The following is a 19,133-nucleotide window of genomic DNA, read 5'->3' on the forward strand; positions in this document are numbered from 1 at the left end:
CATCATAAGTCCAATCCTAGAGGGATACGTGTATTGGGGTTACAAAAGTTTAAGGGTAATGGAAGAGGGGGATCTTGCCACAAGTGGTTACTGCGGATGGAATCTAGATGGGTTTTTAAATTAAATTCCATCACACCATTTGGATTAAATGAGGAACTTCTCTTTACAGGATTTCTGGGTTCAACAATGCATGTGTCAACTGTGATGATCTGTACCATGAAAATGCTGGGATATGACTGTCTGGATTAAGGAACCGGAAACGTTATGTGGACAATATTCTTCTGGAGAAATTGAATGATAATGATCTCAACATCTATTTAACCTGCACTATATCACCCCTTAAGGTCAACTTTCTAGACTTGGAGATTATAAGAAACAATGACAAACTGTAAAATAGTGAGTTTATGGAGATTGATTCATAGACTGGATTACATATATTCATAAATATATGTATATTATCGCCCATCCCTTTAAGGAAAGTCTGTGTGTTGGAAAATGCTAAACCAAGAGTTTGAGATGGTAAGAACCAAACTCATCTGTTAGTCGTCCATCAAAGCCATCTGAGATTGTTTGTCAAAGTTGTCAAAGTAGTGCTATATATTGTTTAGAATGTTGGGCTAAGAACTGAAATAGCTATGAGAAACGTTTTACTGTAAGTTACTGTTACACTGAGGTCAAAGCTCAGCGAGCTTCAAAGGAATTATAAATAAGACTGAAGTAGGTTTTGTTACAGGTCTCTAGTGCGCAAGTACACTTATTTCGCGGGTAAAATGTACCACGTGACATGATGTAATGCTAAACCTAAAATAAGGATAGTTAGTTTTTGTGTTACCATGTAAAGAGATAAGGACAATCCAGAGGAGGGGTTTTGGGTTATAAAAGAAGCCCACACTTCAAAGGTTTAGGAGAAGGAGGGAGAGGCAGAAGGTGACAGGAGAAAGACGGACCCATCCGACCAGACCATCTACAGACCATCCCGAGACGACTTACACACTACAGCGATGTAAGACATATGAACTGTTATTTTCTATCTGTCTCCATCTATTAACTCAAGCCAAGACAGTTATTTTTCTCTAATGACTGTAACCCTCCAACTCTTATCTGAATAAATTCATAATATGTTTTTGACCTATCTTCGCTCCAATCATTATATACTGGCTATGCAGTTGTCGCCGCAAACCCATTATTTAACATTTGGCGAGCACCAGCCTGAATGATTGTGAACCACAGCTGTTTTCTGTGAAAGGTGATTTTTTTCACGCTGCCTATTCTTGCAGAAGGACTCTTTTTCTTTTTTTTTTTCTCTCACGTCATTCCCTGCCTTTGTCCGAGAAGGGGGGTCTCTGTGGGGGTCTGTGAGTAATTTCTGTCCAAGCTGCAGGCGAACGACGATACACTGTGTCCACATCAGAACCTAAGAGAGGGTTAACGTGACGAGCTGCACGGAGGTCGTATGTGTCAAAGCCATTCCAGGACCATCCATCCAGTCGGTTGAAGCCATCTGAGGACCATCCATCCAACAGACGGTTGAAGCCATTCAAGGACAAGCATCACATACTGGTGAGAAATGGATTTTATTCATGATTATTTTAGTAACTGTCATGTAGAGTATTCTTTTGATCATACACATAGTGACGCACAGTTATGGTCAAATCTGTACCGGCAATGTGAACTTGAGAATTCTAAGCTAGATAAAAAGTTTTTTACTATAAATCGGTTACAGAAAAAGATACAGAATGTATTGGGTATGGTATACACTTACAACTCCATGGTGGGTGGGGCACAGCCATATGCACACACTATCTGCATGGTGACTGACACACCCATAACAACAGGCACGCCCAATACAACAGACACACACGTCACAGATTCAGAAACAACAGATTGTCCAAATTGTTCGATATTAGCAGAACATATCGAACATCTGGAGGATCAGTTGGAAACAAGAGCAGATTTAATATCAAAACTACGGAAAGATATTAAATATGTATCTGTTAATACGAGACAGAACAAGACAGAAGCTTTAGGTTCAGACGTACCGGACGGGCTGGATACGGCCGAGGACGAGAGTCTGAATGAGGGGGAACTTCGGAAAAAGAAGTTACATGATAAGGCCGCCCGTCTTAACATTAAAATCCATGACCAATTAATGAAAATCATTAAGGACATACCGAAATATGATGATAAAATGGACGCCTTCCATAATGCGGACATTTTTGAGTCACATTCCGATAAATATAATCTAACAAATGAACAGAGAAACAAGATTTACAGGGTATGGCTTCCCTCCCACATGGCAAAAAGGTTACAAGCAACACCTAGGACTGACGAACACAATGACCTGATCCATGACACAAAGGAAGATAGGCTGAGACAGTTGATTCTCTTTACCACAGGAGAGTCTACCCCAACAGTCGAATTGTTAGAAAACCTTAAGACACACATACAGGAGGATCCATTTGTCTTTGTCGTTAAATTTGAACAGGCCTACAAAATGATAATGGAAATCGGATCTGATCAAGAACCGCCTTCCATGATCAAGGCCTTTGTTAAAAAGTTTAAATATTTGGACCCCGCTTCATTCGAAATAGCTTCTAGGATGGAAAGTCTACAAGAGGTCACGTCATTTATTGATAGAATACGTAGACGAATGAAGCAAAATCAGGTAAAATCAAAAATAGCCATGATAGAAGGGAACACTGACACATTAGTATCCCAGGAAAAACAGATCAAAAACAACAAAAGACCGGTGTTGAATTCTAAAAACAAGAATTCAGGGGGGGGTAACAGGAAAAGCACAATTCATTGCTTTTTTTGCGGCCTACCCGGACACCTGAAGTGGGAATGCAAGAAGTTCCTGAGGGCGGGAGTTGAGGAAAGGCTGGGTAAGGAAAATGGACTGATGCCAAACACATCCAGTGCACCTCCCCCATCTTCAGCACCTCCACCTTCATACACGCCCACTCGTACTGACAACAGAAATAACCAATCACCATACACGCCCACTCATACTGACAACAGAAATAACCAATCACCATATGCACCTCTGACCAGACAGATAAGGGAAATGTCCATACAGGGATTGGATGGAAGGGGCAAGACACCTGCTGCTCTTCTCCCTTCTCCATCATCCTGACTGGCAAAGCCGGTCCCCAGGCTGCATCCACTGGAATTCGTCACTCGAGTTTCAATGGATAGCTGTGGTCGACCGTTTTTAAAGGTAAATCTTGAAGGTCAGGAAGTAACATTTCTCCTTGATACAGGTGCGCAATTGAGTGTCACAAATGTTGATTTACATTTAAAGCCAGATTCCCCTGTATGCACAATTGTTGGTTTCAGTGGTAAAAATGGAACAAAGGTGACTTTAGCGCAGGATGTTTCTTTGGAAATACCTGGTTTTTTGAAAACGAAAATGGATATTTGGTGTTGTCAGGATACTGAGAATATAATTGGCACTGATTTTATGGAAAAGCATGGCTGGATTATTGATTTGGGTAACAAAACAGTATGGAAAGATTCTAGCGGTTGTAAGGCGGTAGTTATTGATCCAGATGAATATAGTCATGTCGGGACCATTTGTTTGACCGATGTAGTGTCAGCAGATCATTTGTGGCCTGAAACTGGTGGTGATGAAGTATTGACTGAGTTAGTACAGCGGTTTCCTTCTTTATGGGCTCAGTACAGGAATGAGGTTGGAACAATGAAGGATGTAATTGTCAAAATTGAAGGCCGAGACCCACCTCCTCAGCGTCAGTATAAGTTGCCTCCGGAGTCAGTTGCTCCGATGTCGAAGATTATACAGGAATTGTTGGCTCAAGGTGTCATACGAAAGGCAAATTCGGTTTGTAACAATCCATTGTGGTGTGTTCTGAAAAGCGATGGTAGCTATAGGATGTTGTTGGACTTGAGGATGTTCAATAAGTGTACTCCCAATGTAGCACCGATTGTAGCTGATACACATGACATGATGTCGAGATTAGATGCTAAGGCAAGGTATTTCTCAGTGTTGGATATCAGTAATGGTTGTTTCAGTATACCGATTGAGCAAAGTTGCCAATATCGATTTGCATTCAACCACCTCGATCAGCAATATGTATGCTGTAGGCTTCCTCAGGGGGCTAGTATGTCGCCAAGCATTTTTCATCAGGCGCTAGCGAACGTTTTGTCGAAATTTTCTCGTCCGGAATGTTTATTGCAATATGTGGACGATATCTTGTTGAGTACGGAGGATGAGAATTTGCATATTTCTCTACTGGCAGAATTGTTTGAGCTGCTGCATGATGCAGGTTTAAAACTGAATACCAAAAAGGTCAAGCTGATGCAGACTGAGGTCAGGTTTTTAGGAGTTCTGCTAAGTCCAGGTACACGGCGACCCCTACAGGACAGAATAGAGGCAATTGCATCTCTTCCAATTCCAACATCACACAAGGCACTAAGACATTTTTTAGGGCTTGTAAATTACTCAAGGGATTTCATTGAAAATTTTGCTGACAAAGCCAGACCTTTGTATGATCTTTTAAAAGGTGACAATGATGATTATTTTGGTCCCTGGAGTGTTGAACAGAAAAAAGCCTTCACACAATTGAAACATGATCTACAACACGCACCTGCGTTAAGTATGGTGGAAAAGAACGCACCTTTTGCGCTTCAAGCACACACTTCAGAGACAAGTATCTCTGTGGTTTTGCTGCAGCTGCAAGGGGGGGAATGGAGAATCTTGGGGTACTTCTCTAAGCTTCTCTCACCTGTTGAGAGGGGGTTTGAGGTGTGCGCAAGACACCTGGTGGGAGTGTATTTTGCGATAAAAATCACTCAACACATCATCGGGTTCCAAAAGGTTATTCTCCAAACGCCACATTCCACGCTGAAACTTCTCTTTGAGAAAAACATCCCAGGTGTGTCAAATCAGAGATTTGCCCATTGGTTGCTCTCATTGTCTCCAAATCAAATTGAGGTAGATTATAAGGCCAAGTATGTTCTTCCTCAATTGATGCAGTATGAAGGACAAACCCATGATTGCATAGAAACGTTCCATGAACCAAGTCCATCTCTCTTCAGACGACAGTCGGAAGACGCAGATGAACCTGTGTTTGTAGACGGTTCTAGATTTTTTCTGGAAGGACACTATCACACAGGATATGGAATTTTCTATTCCAAGCGAGGACAAGTGGTAAAACACAAGTTACCGAGTCATTTCTCAGCTCAAAGGGCAGAGATAGAAGCGGTAAGAATGGTCCTACAGCTGAATGAAGCTGATGATCAAACACCAATGGTAATCTACAGTGATAGCTCCTATGTTGTCAGATCCCTAACCGATTACCTGCCTGTTTGGGAAAGGAGAGGCTACGTGGACTCGTCCAACAAAGCCTTGCTGCACCGCGAAACTCTAGAATCAATTTTTGAGATGGCATCTAGGGCCCCAAATAGATTTGCTATAGTGAAAGTCGCTGCACATCAAAGATCTGATGATGAGTTATCTGTAGGAAATGCAACCGCAGATGCTCTAGCCAAAGAAGCTGCCCTGACAGGAGAGGAAGTGTTTGACTCTGAACCCTCTGAGAATTCAGCGGTTCAGAGAGCAGACACGTACATACCTTCATTTGCAGAGGAACAGAGAAAAGATCCTTCTCTTGTTATTTTTCTGAATGATCCAAAGCCTCCTTTCATCTGTGAAAATGGGGTTTTGTGTCACAGTTCAAATGAAGAATTGCGTCCAGTTGTACCAAAACATCTACAGGTAGAATTCATTCGATACAACCATGAGAGTTTAGGTCACTTGGGACAACAGAAGTTGTTAGTCATTCTCAAGGAGAAATTTTATTGGGAAAAAATGGACGAAACAGTTCAAAGTGTTGTACTATCATGTCTCATTTGTGCCCAAATAAATCCAAGACCTAAAGGACAGAAGCCACCACTTCTACGGATCGCACCTGCAGATGGTCCATGGTCTACACTGCAGATAGACTATATTGGTCCTTTACCCTCAGGTAAACATGGTCTCAGGTATGCATTGATTGTGGTAGATGTGTTCTCAAAATGGGTAGAAATATTACCTGTTAGGAAAGATGATGCTTTGTCCACAGCAAGGGAATTGGTACAACATGTCTTTTGTACTTGGGGGATCCCAAGGATGATTACCTCCGATCGAGGTAGCCACTTCACAGGTAAAATCATGCAAACTGCTTGTGCTATTCTAGGGGCGCGACAGCAATTTCATGTCCCCTATCATCCACAATCTGCGGGAATTGTGGAAAGAATGAATAGGACAATCAAGTCCAGAATTGCAAAGATGCTTTTGGACAAAGGTAACACTTGGGTTGACAAGGTACCTTTCATACTGATGAGTATAAGAGGTTCAATCTCTTCTACAACTCAATTCACTCCGTTTGAGTTGATGACGGGAAGAAAAATGCCATTGTGGTTTCCACATGAGCCATTTTTATCCACTCCACAAAAAGATGCTATCTCAAGGTCCCAATGGTTGAGATCGCTACAGGAGAACCTGAAAGCGATTCTGCCATATGCGGCATCAAGAATGCAGAAAATGGAGCCACCCTATGAGTCCAAATTCAAGAAAGGTGCTCTAGTGATGATCAAAACCTTTCGCAAGAGTGGACCATGGGAGTGTAATTGGGAAGGTCCTTTTGAAGTCCTTGAGACTATGGGACAAGTCATGATTCTTGTGCACCGAGTGTCAAATGTGGTAAAAAAGACCCGGAAAACACAAAAAGTGTGGGTTCACGTTGACCAGTGCAAAATATTTGTGACAAAATAATGATACTGCATTTCTTTCCAGGAAGAAATGGATTCCTATACGAACTGGAATAAAGAACTTAAAGACTGTGAAGGAAAGATGACATCAAGCCTTCTGGAGAAAGAACATCTTCCCAAGCTCAAGACAAGCTTCTACGTGATGGGATCTACGTTCCTGCTGCTTTGCTTTATTTTCGTCATTGTTTACATGTTACATCAAGGAACAATCGCCAATGATGTGAATGAACAGACTAGAGAGATTCAACATTCTCGAAGACCAAGAGGATCAGATACACGGAACTTACTGACAGAGGACATCACGGACAATTCTGTGGAGATAACAGGAAATATCTGCATGGGATATGGAACAAAATGTTGCATTGAATTACATTTCATACACGACACAGACATAATATTACATGCTATTGCAGGACCTAAAACTAGATTCACACAATTACAAGGAGAATATGTACACAATAATAAAACTGGTACATGGGAATGTTCTCCTACAGATGTACTATACTGGAACATAGAGATCAGAGGTGATGAACCTGCTGTATGGTCCGGTGATATTACAAATGACATGATTGCAAAGGGAAAGTTTGGAAGATCCAAAACAGAAATTTTGTTAAAAACTCAGGTTTTTGGGAAAATTCTGGATCCTTCTTTACTCTCCATCACAGAAGGAGATAAAGATTGGGTCAAAACATGGAATTTCCAGATAACACGGGAACCTGTGCAAGTTCAGGTATCTGTAGTGTTTACCGCTACTAACACTATAGTTCCGGAAATAAGGGTTTCACCACAGACAGTACATAATAAAGTAAATACATTACCCATAATGTTAAAATGTAACACAAGGTTGAAATTGCCTTCTGAGTCTTTGTTGACATGGACCAAAAATTCATCATTTTTGGGAAGTTTTTTAAACAGTCCAACTAATGTCATTCACAGAGGTCAGATTGGTAATATCAGGTGGATGGATGATACTTTCATTTTTTCCATAGAAAATCCATCTTCCAGGGACTCTGGAATTTACCAGTGTTGCGTTGAAACAAAGACACATTACAGACATTGTAAAGACGTTAGTGTGAATATTTGGTCAGCAGCAGATAGTGCATGCACAGACACGAGGTTCATGCCGTCTACTCCTTTCCAAATTAATCAATTTCAGTCCAAGTCCTTATTAAGGGATGGAGAATTTATGACAATGGTGTGGACTTTCAATATGTCTCATTGGAAGATCTCTACCAGGTTTCCTCAGTGTCAATCACATCTCATAAACATGGAGATGGGGATAGAACAATGGTTTGGGAAAAGAACTACTCAGACTAGGAGTAAGAGAGGAGTGTTAGAAGGAATTCTGGGAGGAATTGGGACAGTGGGAAGTCTGACTAATGCCATAGATATACAGACACTTAAGTCAGATTTGGATAATATTGGTTTTATTGGAGGAAAAGGTGTAAAGGTTCAGAAGAGTCTGAATCAACTTCTTGAAAAGATGGTAATGAATACAGCTGCTGTACTAGGCTCTACCGTGTCACATCTACAGGATGCTACATTAGCTCTCGTGGAAAGCACACACGAAACACAAGTAGCTAAAGCGTGCCTGGAGATACAGGTAGAGTACTCTTCTAATTTAAAGTTGATTGCACAAGCTTTACAGAGTGGAATTACTCCACTGGGAATACTGCGAAATTTACCTGTAGAGTATGATTTTGCATTGAATCATACGGATTTGTGGGTAAATAAGTGGTTAGGATGTGAACGAAACATTTGTGTTGGCACATCACTAATCCCGGTGATTGGAAGAGAGGGAACTATTGTTCCTGTTACAGTTTTGGGTATACCTGTGAGCAACACACAACAAGTGTTCTATCAACTGCAGTACACAGATTTTGCATTTGATGGAGTGAACACTGAACAAGTAGACATTTCTTCATGTTTGCATTTTGTTTCTAAGGTGATGTGTTTACCTGGACAGGATAAGGTGATTTATCATTCATGTTTTCATAATCATTCTTCTTGTCATGCGAGAATAGAGACTGTACAGACACTACATGATCTGGTGACTCCAGTAAGTCCAACTAAGATATGTTTTCAGGTCATGTCTGAGACAGAGAAGGTTTCTGTTTACTATTCTACTTGTGTACATAAGGAAAACCTACCTATGGGTTTGTATTGTATAGAAGGAGATGTGAGATCTCTTTCAAAGAAGGAAGGAAGTTTTAATATCACTTCTATAGGAAAGAGAAACTTAACGGCATTTCCGATACAATTCAATTTATCACAGATAAATGATTTTCCTTGGGATATGTGGACAAGTGAAATAAAGAAAGACAAGGGTTTGTTAGATTTATTAACGAAACAGTTAAAGGAAGCAGAAATTATATTCAGACATGAACAAGGTGAATTAAGTGATATTGAACACGAATGGAATGGAATGTCAGGTAGAACTTGGTGGAAGAGTTTTAGTAAATCTGTACATTCCTGGTCTCAGTCATCTTTTCAGTCAGCGGTTGGTAATGTTTTATTTAATCCCATCATAATCATATTTTTATTAGTTTTGATGTGTATTATATATCAAGTTTTTGTGATGTGTAGAATTCAGAAGATATATAGGAACATAAAAATAGAAATGAAAAAGGAAGATAACATTCTTAGAGGAATGTTAAATCGCAAGATGACTTTTTGACAGAAAGTTGCAGATTGGTTTATCAAGTCAAATATTGGTCTAGAATTTCCAACAAGAATGTATGTGATACGAATGATGACACGATTGAGTTAGGGTTTCCCGGGGTTCATCAAACTTCCATATAAGGGGGGACTGTAAAATAGTGAGTTTATGGAGATTGATTCATAGACTGGATTACATATATTCATAAATATATGTATATTATCGCCCATCCCTTTAAGGAAAGTCTGTGTGTTGGAAAATGCTAAACCAAGAGTTTGAGATGGTAAGAACCAAACTCATCTGTTAGTCGTCCATCAAAGCCATCTGAGATTGTTTGTCAAAGTTGTCAAAGTAGTGCTATATATTGTTTAGAATGTTGGGCTAAGAACTGAAATAGCTATAAGAAACGTTTTACTGTAAGTTACTGTTACACTGAGGTCAAAGCTCAGCGAGCTTCAAAGGAATTATAAATAAGACTGAAGTAGGTTTTGTTACAGGTCTCTAGTGCGCAAGTACACTTATTTCGCGGGTAAAATGTACCACGTGACATGATGTAATGCTAAACCTAAAATAAGGATAGTTAGTTTTTGTGTTACCATGTAAAGAGATAAGGACAATCCAGAGGAGGGGTTTTGGGTTATAAAAGAAGCCCACACTTCAAAGGTTTAGGAGAAGGAGGGAGAGGCAGAAGGTGACAGGAGAAAGACGGACCCATCCGACCAGACCATCTACAGACCATCCCGAGACGACTTACACACTACAGCGATGTAAGACATATGAACTGTTATTTTCTATCTGTCTCCATCTATTAACTCAAGCCAAGACAGTTATTTTTCTCTAATGACTGTAACCCTCCAACTCTTATCTGAATAAATTCATAATATGTTTTTGACCTATCTTCGCTCCAATCATTATATACTGGCTATGCAGTTGTCGCCGCAAACCCATTATTTAACACAAACTCACAATTAGCTCATGCCGGAAGACGACGGCAACAAACAGCCTGCTTCAATTTAACAGCTTACATCTGATACACACGAAGATTGGCGTACCAAGAGGTCAGTTCCTCAGAACAAGGTGAAACTGTACTGATGATGGGGAGTTTCGGTTACAGGCTAAAAAATCTAACCTATAGGTTTCGGGAACGCGGATACCCTAAAAATATGATCTCGAGGGCATTTCAGAGGGCCAAACAGGAGTCTCAAGCGTCATTGATCTTGACGAAGCCAAAAAACAGGATCGGCAGGTGAGACTTATCACCACATATAACAATCAGTGGGATAAAATAAGAAACATTTTACAAAATCCTTGGCCCATCCTGACCACAGATCTTCAGACATGTAATGTGGTCAGTGAATACCCCCTCTTAACTGTACGGAGGGCACCGAACCTGAGAGACCCTTTAATGATTAGCCACTTTGTGAAACCCCAAATAAAACTCAATAGGGGATACAATCCCGTAGGTTCCTACCCTTGTGGAGATTGCAATGTCTGCCAATGTATGCAGATAACCCGACACAAATTTTGTAACCTCCAGGACAATAAGGAACAGGTACTAACAACATATGTTAACTGCAAATTGAAGAATGTCATCTATGCATTAATTTGTCCCTGCAATATGACATATGTGGGTCAAACATCACAGGAGTTGAGGAAAAGAGTCCAAAAACATGTTTCCACTATTAACCTGGCAGCTTCGGACCAAAAGAAGGGTAAGTCTCTTACCCCTATAGCCACCCACTTTCTCCACCATCATAAGTCCAATCCTAGAGGGATACGTGTATTGGGGTTACAAAAGTTTAAGGGTAATGGAAGAGGGGGATCTTGCCACAAGTGGTTACTGCGGATGGAATCTAGATGGATTTTTAAATTAAATTCCATCACACCATTTGGATTAAATGAGGAACTTCTCTTTACAGGATTTCTGGGTTGAACAACGCATGTGCCAACTGTGATGATCTGTACCATCTGAAAATGCTGGGATATGACTGTCTGGATTATGGAACCGGAAACGTTATGTGGACAATATGGCTCTTCTGGAGAAATTGAAAAAAACTCCTCGGTTTAATAAAATGGACTATATTTATGTATTTATCTGAATTTGGAGGCACGATGGGAGAAGAGGATAATGGAGGATATTGGCATAAGACACCATGCTTGGAAGATGAAGGGGAAGTGTGCACCACTGGATTACAAACGCATAATGTGTTATATGCTGGACCCTGAACTCTAGCCTCTTAATCATAGTGTGTGGCAAGACCGTAATCACAGCATCTCATCTATTCTATTGGATAGTGCTGTGTGATGGTGCAAAATGCTGCACTTATTTGTCTGTAATATATGGCTGAACTATGTCCATTATGAAGACATCAGAATGGGATTATATGTCTAGACTCAATGGCCGTGCACTATGTAAAATTGTATTATGGATAGAATATGCGCTATATGTGGGCTCCACGGTGCATTCCCTTCCCTGGGCGAATGAGCACAAACACCTTAAATACCAACTACTTATAATGCTATGCTTGTGACTTATTTGCTTCTCCGTTTACTTACACTATTCTGACAGGCATAGATGCTATGACCTTTCACTGTACTACGCATGCGCGCTCTATGGCCCTCCTCCTCCCCCTTCACTCACCCTGTCTCCATAACGACTATTGACGCTGACTCCGTGACGGGTAGGAGCGCATGCACGGCTCACGAGATCTCCTCGTATATGCCGGAACTTGATTTTGCTGAATAGATACCTGCGCAGCGTCTACCATGGGCTGGAGTTACCATGGCCGGCGGTATGCACACATGGAGCACTATTTGCTCCAACTGGTCCGGACCAGAGCACACAGGTGATTATTGGTCACATGTAATTATGTTTATATGCTATATAAGAGGATTGGGGATTGAATTGTGTACCACTATCTGTACGCGTGGGGCGTATGCCAGGGTCTCCACTGTTTGAAGTTGCTATATTCAGCTGGGTCTACCATCGGTCTGTATAGTATGTGCCTAGGGCTATCTTTTTCATCAGCTCTCTCCTATAATGGAGATGTGTGTTGACTCCTCACTTTAGGGAAACATACTATGGCCTGATACAATAGATGAATTGGTGACCCTTACTTCAACAGTACCACATTATTATTGGGATGTTGCGATTTACGTTGTTTTGCACAATTGGTTGACTGCAGTGCACATTCCCTGTATACTATTGTGATTTATGGAGATACCCAGGTGTGGGTTGTATGTTTTTAATTGTGTTTTAAATCCCTTTTGCAATTCAATAAAATCCTATTTATTTACACGATTTTAGGGTGTGCTTCCCGATATATGCAGTATCTTTTTCCTTTCTTGACTCAAATAAAAGCTAAACGTCAGGACTTTATGACCATGTCCATTATATAACTGTAACTTGAATATGTTTCAGGAAACAGGTAAAAAAAAATTGTGTCAGTGTCCAAATATATATGGACCTAACTGTATATTTAAAAAATCCCTTTAAATTTTGGTCCTTAGAACTGTATGGAAACAACACAGGATACATAAGTTACTTTTTTAATCCTTTTTTATTGTGTTTTCAATGTAAATCAACACGAATATTACTCAGTGATATAAGCAATAGGAACTATAAGTTGGTTTCATGGATAAATATTATGTCTTGAGCAGAAGGGATCAGATGTAGTAACCTGAGTCGCTGACGGAGACCTAAAGGGTTAATCCAACACTGCACCCAGGAGTAGATGAATGGAGGATGGCTGACTTGGAAAATGCTCAACTGGAAACCAGGAAAACACAATAGCATATATAACGTATGTATTACCAATAACATCTGTTAATTATATTAGAAAGAACAATCTTTAATATTTACTTAAAGTAGAAGAAATTCAATAAAATGATTGAAAATGATGAAAACACTGAAAGGTGCTGCTTTCTGTAATGGTTTTGTCACTGTTTTCCGTACAAACTGGATTATATGACCTGATAGTTATACCAGTATTTAATATATTATTCAGTTCATCATTGCCGATTTCTTGTTGCCATAATCAGTGACATAAATCATAAATTGTGCTCAATGAAAATGCAAAGAAAGATTAAACCAATTGGAAATTATAATAACAAGAACAATTTACAAAGAAGAGTGGTCATCGCAGATAGCCCATGTTTACCATATCCCATATATAATAGTAATACATACTTTATATCTATAGGACATACAGGAATGGAAATCTTTCATCTTTTTGAGATCTGATGGATTACACCCATAGGATGTTCTGTAGTAGCAGACACAAATGGCCAGTTGGTGCAGATCTGCTGCTATAAGTAATAGTGGTGCCTTGTATTCAGCAAAACACCTGACATAGATTTATATAATTAAATCTCATCTAAAGTATATCCATAGTATAAATATGATTGGTCAGCTGCCGGTCACATGACCGGTGTATTGCTGTGCAGCCAGGGCAGTTGGAATGTTTACATCGTCAGTGAGTGACAGTTGGATGTGACCAGCGATGGTGAAGGAGTTGTCTGCTGAGCACAGCGATAATATGGATGCAAAAGAAAAGAAGTTTAGGACAGAAGGAGGGAAGAGACGAAGATCTGCCTATGACCCATCTGATGATGAGAGGAAGTCTTCAGTCAAGAAGCCCAAACAATCTGTCCTGAAGAAGGAGGAAGAGATAGAGGCACATCGGAAGATGGGAGCCAAGAAGAGAGCAGCCGTCTTCAGCTCATCGGGGGACAAAGAAAAGTCTCCCAAAGTGAGCCAGGGAAGAAAACGGCAAAGGATTTCATCCGGGCAGAAAGCCATGGACATGAAGAAGGAAGAAGACTGCAGTAAAGCCAAGAAGAGAAGACTGGTCTTGGCAAGATCCATCAAGAAACCTGAACAAGTCCAGAAGAAAGAAGACTTGCAGGAAGACCAGCGAGGCTCAGGTAGATAATGTATTCCTAATTACCAAGGGAACTGTACAATTGTGAATGCTGTGCATATGTTATGTCTAATGCTGCTTTGTTATCTAGGTGTAAAGACAGAGAAAACTCTTCTTTATTTTTAATGTACTGTATATGTGAAATGGCCAAACTAATGATGTAAATCACATGTTCTCATCTAATGGTGTCCTGCTAAAATTATGATTAATGTAAATGTTCAGCACAAAGGTTTATAACCCTGTGGATCTTGTACTTGTCTCTCCCCAGCAGTTCCTTAGACAGTGAAGGGGGCGGTAATGTACATGTGTAATCATCACTTCATTTACAGCACCACTTCAGCGTTTTTTGTTTTTTATTCAGCGATGGAGTGGCGCTTTAAATATACTCCCCTACCTCCGTTCTTATACTCACCTTCCAGCAGCGTCAACTTTTACCGCTGTCGCTCCAGTCTTGTGGCGCCATCTTGTGCCCATAAATTATGACTGTCCGAAAGTAAGAAGTTACGTCAAAAGCGCTCAGTGCATCTCTATGAGAGCCAGAACAAGGCCAGATCATGGCTCTCATAGAGATGTATTGGAAAGTGACCTCTGGCGCGCTCTATGAAACACTGGAACAGCTGGTCACCTTTTGCCAGAGACAGACTGGAGCGATGCTGGAAAAGAATGAAGGTGTCAGAAGATGAGTATCAGACCGGGGGCAGGAGACTTACATTGAAAGCACCACTGCAGAGGCCCAATAAAGAAAACAAAGCTCTATAGTGGTGCTGTAAAGGGAATATTGGTCCATCATTTTCAGGATTAGTAGGGGTCCACATAGTGGGACCAACAGCGGTCAAACATTTTTCATATTTTTTACATTTTTTAACAATTGAATTTTTATTGAATTTACAAAGTTAAATTGACAGAATTACAAAATAAAGCAGAAAACAATTAAAATCAATGCAATACAGTTTTGGTAAAGAATTTATAGGCAACAGCGGATGAACTCAACTCTGAAGAGTTCACCTCATCTTTACATTTATACATCAGCCAAGACAAGACAGAACATTGATATAAAAGGGGAAGGAGCGGGGGGGGGGGGGGTAAGAAAATACCAAAGAACAGTGTCAGTCTAATAATTCTACATGAACTACTTTTGGTAACCAGATCTATTAACAATCACTCTGCCTCCCTATTACATAAACTTAACCCCAATATCCCCAACTGTTGTTGGATATGTGGCAACTCTGGGGCAGACCTACCTCATCCATTTTTCATATATTTTAAAGATTGCTGATAAATGTTGTTTATGTGCCAAACCCTTTAACCTCTTCTGCCTGCATTCTGGGCTTTTACTTCTTAGGGCAAAATTACTTAACTGCTCATCTGTGCTGGGATCTGTAAGTGTGGAAAGGGTTCAGGAGCTAAGCCCCATTCACAGGGAGGTGCCAGCTGTGTTATACACCCGGTCTCTATCTCTACAGGGAGCTGCCAGCTGTGTTATACATCCGGTCTCTAGGGTGCTTTACATGCTGCAGTCTCACTAGCGAAATCGCTAGCGTGCGTACCTGCCCCCATCGGCTGTGCGTCACGGGCAAATCGCTTCCCGTGGCGCACAACATCGCCTGCCTAGCGACGTCGCTGTGACCGGTGAACCGCCTCCTTTCTAAGGGGGCGGTTCGTGCGGCGTCACAGCGATGTCACTAAGCGGCCGCCCAATGGAAGCAGAGGGGTGGAGATGAGCGGGACGACCATCCCGCCCACCTCCTTCCTTCCCCGTTACCGGCGGCCGCAGGTAAGGTGATTTTCCTTGTTTCTGCGGTGTCCAACATAGCAATTTGTGCTGCCGCAGGAGCGACGAACAACATCGTACCTGCAGCAGCAACGATATTTGGGAACTGGACAGCGTGTCAACGATCAACGATAAGGTGAGTATTTGTGCTCGTTAGCGGTCGCTCGTAAGTGTCACACGCAACGACGTCGCTAACGAGGCCGGATGTGCGTCACAAATTCCGTGACCCCAACGACATTGCGTTAGCTATGTCGTTGCATGTAAAGCGACCTTCTGTCTTACAGGGAGATGCCAGCTGTGTTATATCGCCAGCCTCTGTCTCTACAGGGAGATGCCAGCTGTGTTATACAGCCGGCCTTTGTCTCTACAAGGAGTTGCCAGCTGTGTTATACAGCCAGCCAATTTTTCTACAGGGAGGTGCCAGCTGTGTTATACAGCCAGCCTTTGTCTTTACAGTGTGATGACAGCTGTGTTATACAGCCAACCTCTGACTGTAACAACAGCAATCACTGTTGTAAACCATCTGGATGGTGCTGTCAATCTCCCCCAAAAAATACAAGCTCTGAAACAGTTCCATTAACGTAAAAATAAAAATGTCAGAAAATAACAAAACAAATACCCATTTTTTTTACAAATTTTTACTTAAATAGAAAACAAACTCCTCGCTAGTTTGGTATCACCATAATCGTAGTGACCTGGAGAATCTTCATCTCATAAGTTATTTTAATCATGTAATGAACTCCATAAAACCCCCAAACAATGGTGGGATTTCAATTTTTGTCACTATTTCATCTCACTTGGATTTTTTCCTATTATTCAGTACATTGTTTGATAAATTAAAAACTACAAATAACTGTGCAAAAATAAAGCTGCGTCACTGGAAAAGTAAAAGTTTTATGATTTTTGAAAGAAGACAAACAAAAAGTTACAAAAATTAAAACTTTCCTGGTCCTGAAGGGGTAAATGACCAAAGCAAATGTTGCAGTTTTTTCTATGAAATGACTTATCAGGTAAATGTAGGGATTGTGGCATCCCCATGAAACTGACATTGCTTGTCTTCCAGGAGACACATGGATATGTTATTGATCCATTATAGGCATTCTTCTCTATTTTGTTCTGTAATAATAGAGGAAACTGTTTTCTTTAATTTCATGTGTAACTTTATTTTTTTTTAATAAATAAAGTTTTTCCTTTTCTGCATCTCTGAATTTATTTCTGCATTTGTTCTCATTACATGGAGACTAAATAGTCTGATACATGTCAATTTTTCAGTCTACTTTATGGTGTAAAAGCGAACCTGTCATGTTGGGAAAAGCTATTTACCTGCAGATACAGGGTTAACCTGATGGTAAATAGTATTAGGCCACGTGCACATGTTGAGTAGTTGGTGAGCTTCTTACCTCAGTATTTGTAAGCCAAAACCAGGAGAGGGTAAAAAAATGCAGAATTGGTGCTCGTGTCTCTATAATATACTTTTCCTCTGATTGGTCCATTCCTGATTTTGGCTCACACATATTGAGAGAAAAATCTCACCAAATCCTCAACATGTGCACGTGGCCTTATAGCCTGGCCTGCCTACTTTAGTGAAAGTGCAGCTACAGGTGGAAAATTAGCTTATATCTTCCCTGCAGCCTCTTGCTTTCAGTCTTAGGTTCGGCGGAGGAAGCTGTAACAGTCAATGCATTCCAAACTGTGGCAGCGGCTGTAATTACTCTACAGCACATTGACTGACAGCCTCCTCTGCATAGAAACACTGCTTACACACACTGCAGAGTAAACTGCCAGTCAATGTGTTGGGGAGTGATTACAGCTGCTGCTCACAGTCTACTGAGTGGTAACTGTAAGAGCTCTCAGTACCACCCCGGTAATACCATAATAACAAAAAGCGAGCAGACGCAGGAAGAATGGAAGTAAATTTTCTCTCTGTAGCTGTTGCTCTAATAAGCTAATCCTGATCTTAAAAAGGTTGTCCAAAGGCTGAAAATATTTAAATCGAAATCCCTATATATTGCCCTAATCTAATTTCTAATATTGCTGTGTTAAAAAATGTCCTACCCTTACTTGACTACACTATCTAACTGCCATAGATTTTTTTCCCTACTTCCTGTCAGATGATGCTTTGTTTGAGGATCCCACTGCATGCTGCAATACTGAAACAAAACATCATCAGGAGGTAAAGGTTGCGGTCACTGTCACAGACTCTGACACTTCCTTGAAACAAAGAATCATCAGTGACACTTGTTTCAGTGGCTGCTCCATCTCTGCTGTGTCCCTCACTGCTCGCTGTGTACTGTGCAATCTGCTCAGTGCAAGTGTCTGCTCTGTTGCCAGCTCAGGTCAGTAGAGCCAGCAGCACAGAGCAGCGCTGTTAGTGCACTCAGAGTATCCGGCGGCATGCAGGACCAGTGCCATTGTACTGAGCTAGGTGGTGATGAAGCAAATGAGACTATTGCAGGCAGGAATAAGTGAGGTTGAAGATGTAATGATGATATTATGTGTGGAGATACTCTATGTAACAGAAGAAACATACGAGAAGTTGTGTATCTGCTATCTGCTGTATATAGTTGCCATCAAGTGGTTGTGCAGTAAGATAACGTTTTTAAAGAACAGGTGGTCTCCTTCACTGCACTGGTTAATATCAGGTCCTGGCCAGCCAAAGCCATCAGTATCATGTGTTTCCCAAGTGTATCGCTTCTGCAGCAAAAGTCTATACATCCAGGCAGGACCCCCTCTTTCAATGTGGCATGCTGGGGCATCAGAAATGACTAGCTCGCCCATAGTTACTAGCTCGCCCATAGTTGCACCCACGCTACAGTGATAACAGATGATCTGTGGGGTACCGGGTATTGGATCCCCACCGATTAACTATTAACACCACCGGGTGGGTGTCAGAGGCCAGGCACAAAGAAGCACAGCCCTGTACACTGTTTAGTAATGGCTGAATAGAACTGGAGTGGATCTGCAGGACCCACCAGCGGCCACTAAACAACATGCAGAGTTGCTGTCTTCC

The 19,133-nt window shown here is 41.1% G+C and overlaps 1 protein-coding gene across 1 annotated transcript; it reads left to right on the top strand.

Moving 5' to 3' along the window:
• The first annotated feature begins 1,528 nt into the window (after positions 1 to 1,528).
• LOC142289575 (uncharacterized) lies at positions 1,529 to 13,673 on the top strand. The gene is made up of 3 exons (XM_075333598.1): positions 1,529 to 1,560; positions 6,797 to 8,597; positions 13,438 to 13,673. Exons 2-3 carry the CDS (start codon positions 6,803 to 6,805, stop codon positions 13,671 to 13,673), a joined length of 2,031 nt encoding a protein of 676 aa, XP_075189713.1. The 5' UTR covers positions 1,529 to 1,560; positions 6,797 to 6,802.
• The last annotated feature ends 5,460 nt before the right edge of the window (positions 13,674 to 19,133 follow it).

Source organism: Anomaloglossus baeobatrachus, unplaced genomic scaffold (assembly GCF_048569485.1).
Source record: "Anomaloglossus baeobatrachus isolate aAnoBae1 unplaced genomic scaffold, aAnoBae1.hap1 Scaffold_97, whole genome shotgun sequence".
In the NCBI taxonomy this organism is placed as follows: Eukaryota; Metazoa; Chordata; class Amphibia; order Anura; family Aromobatidae; genus Anomaloglossus; species Anomaloglossus baeobatrachus.

Bases quoted from the DNA above. Each gene is read 5' to 3' on its own strand.
- LOC142289575 (XM_075333598.1), top strand. From the start codon at position 6,803: ATGGATTCCTATACGAACTGGAATAAAGAACTTAAAGACTGTGAAGGA. The intron at 8,598-13,437 runs GTATACCTGTGA...TATATTATTCAG, and splicing joins TGTTCCTGTTACAGTTTTGG to TTCATCATTGCCGATTTCTT.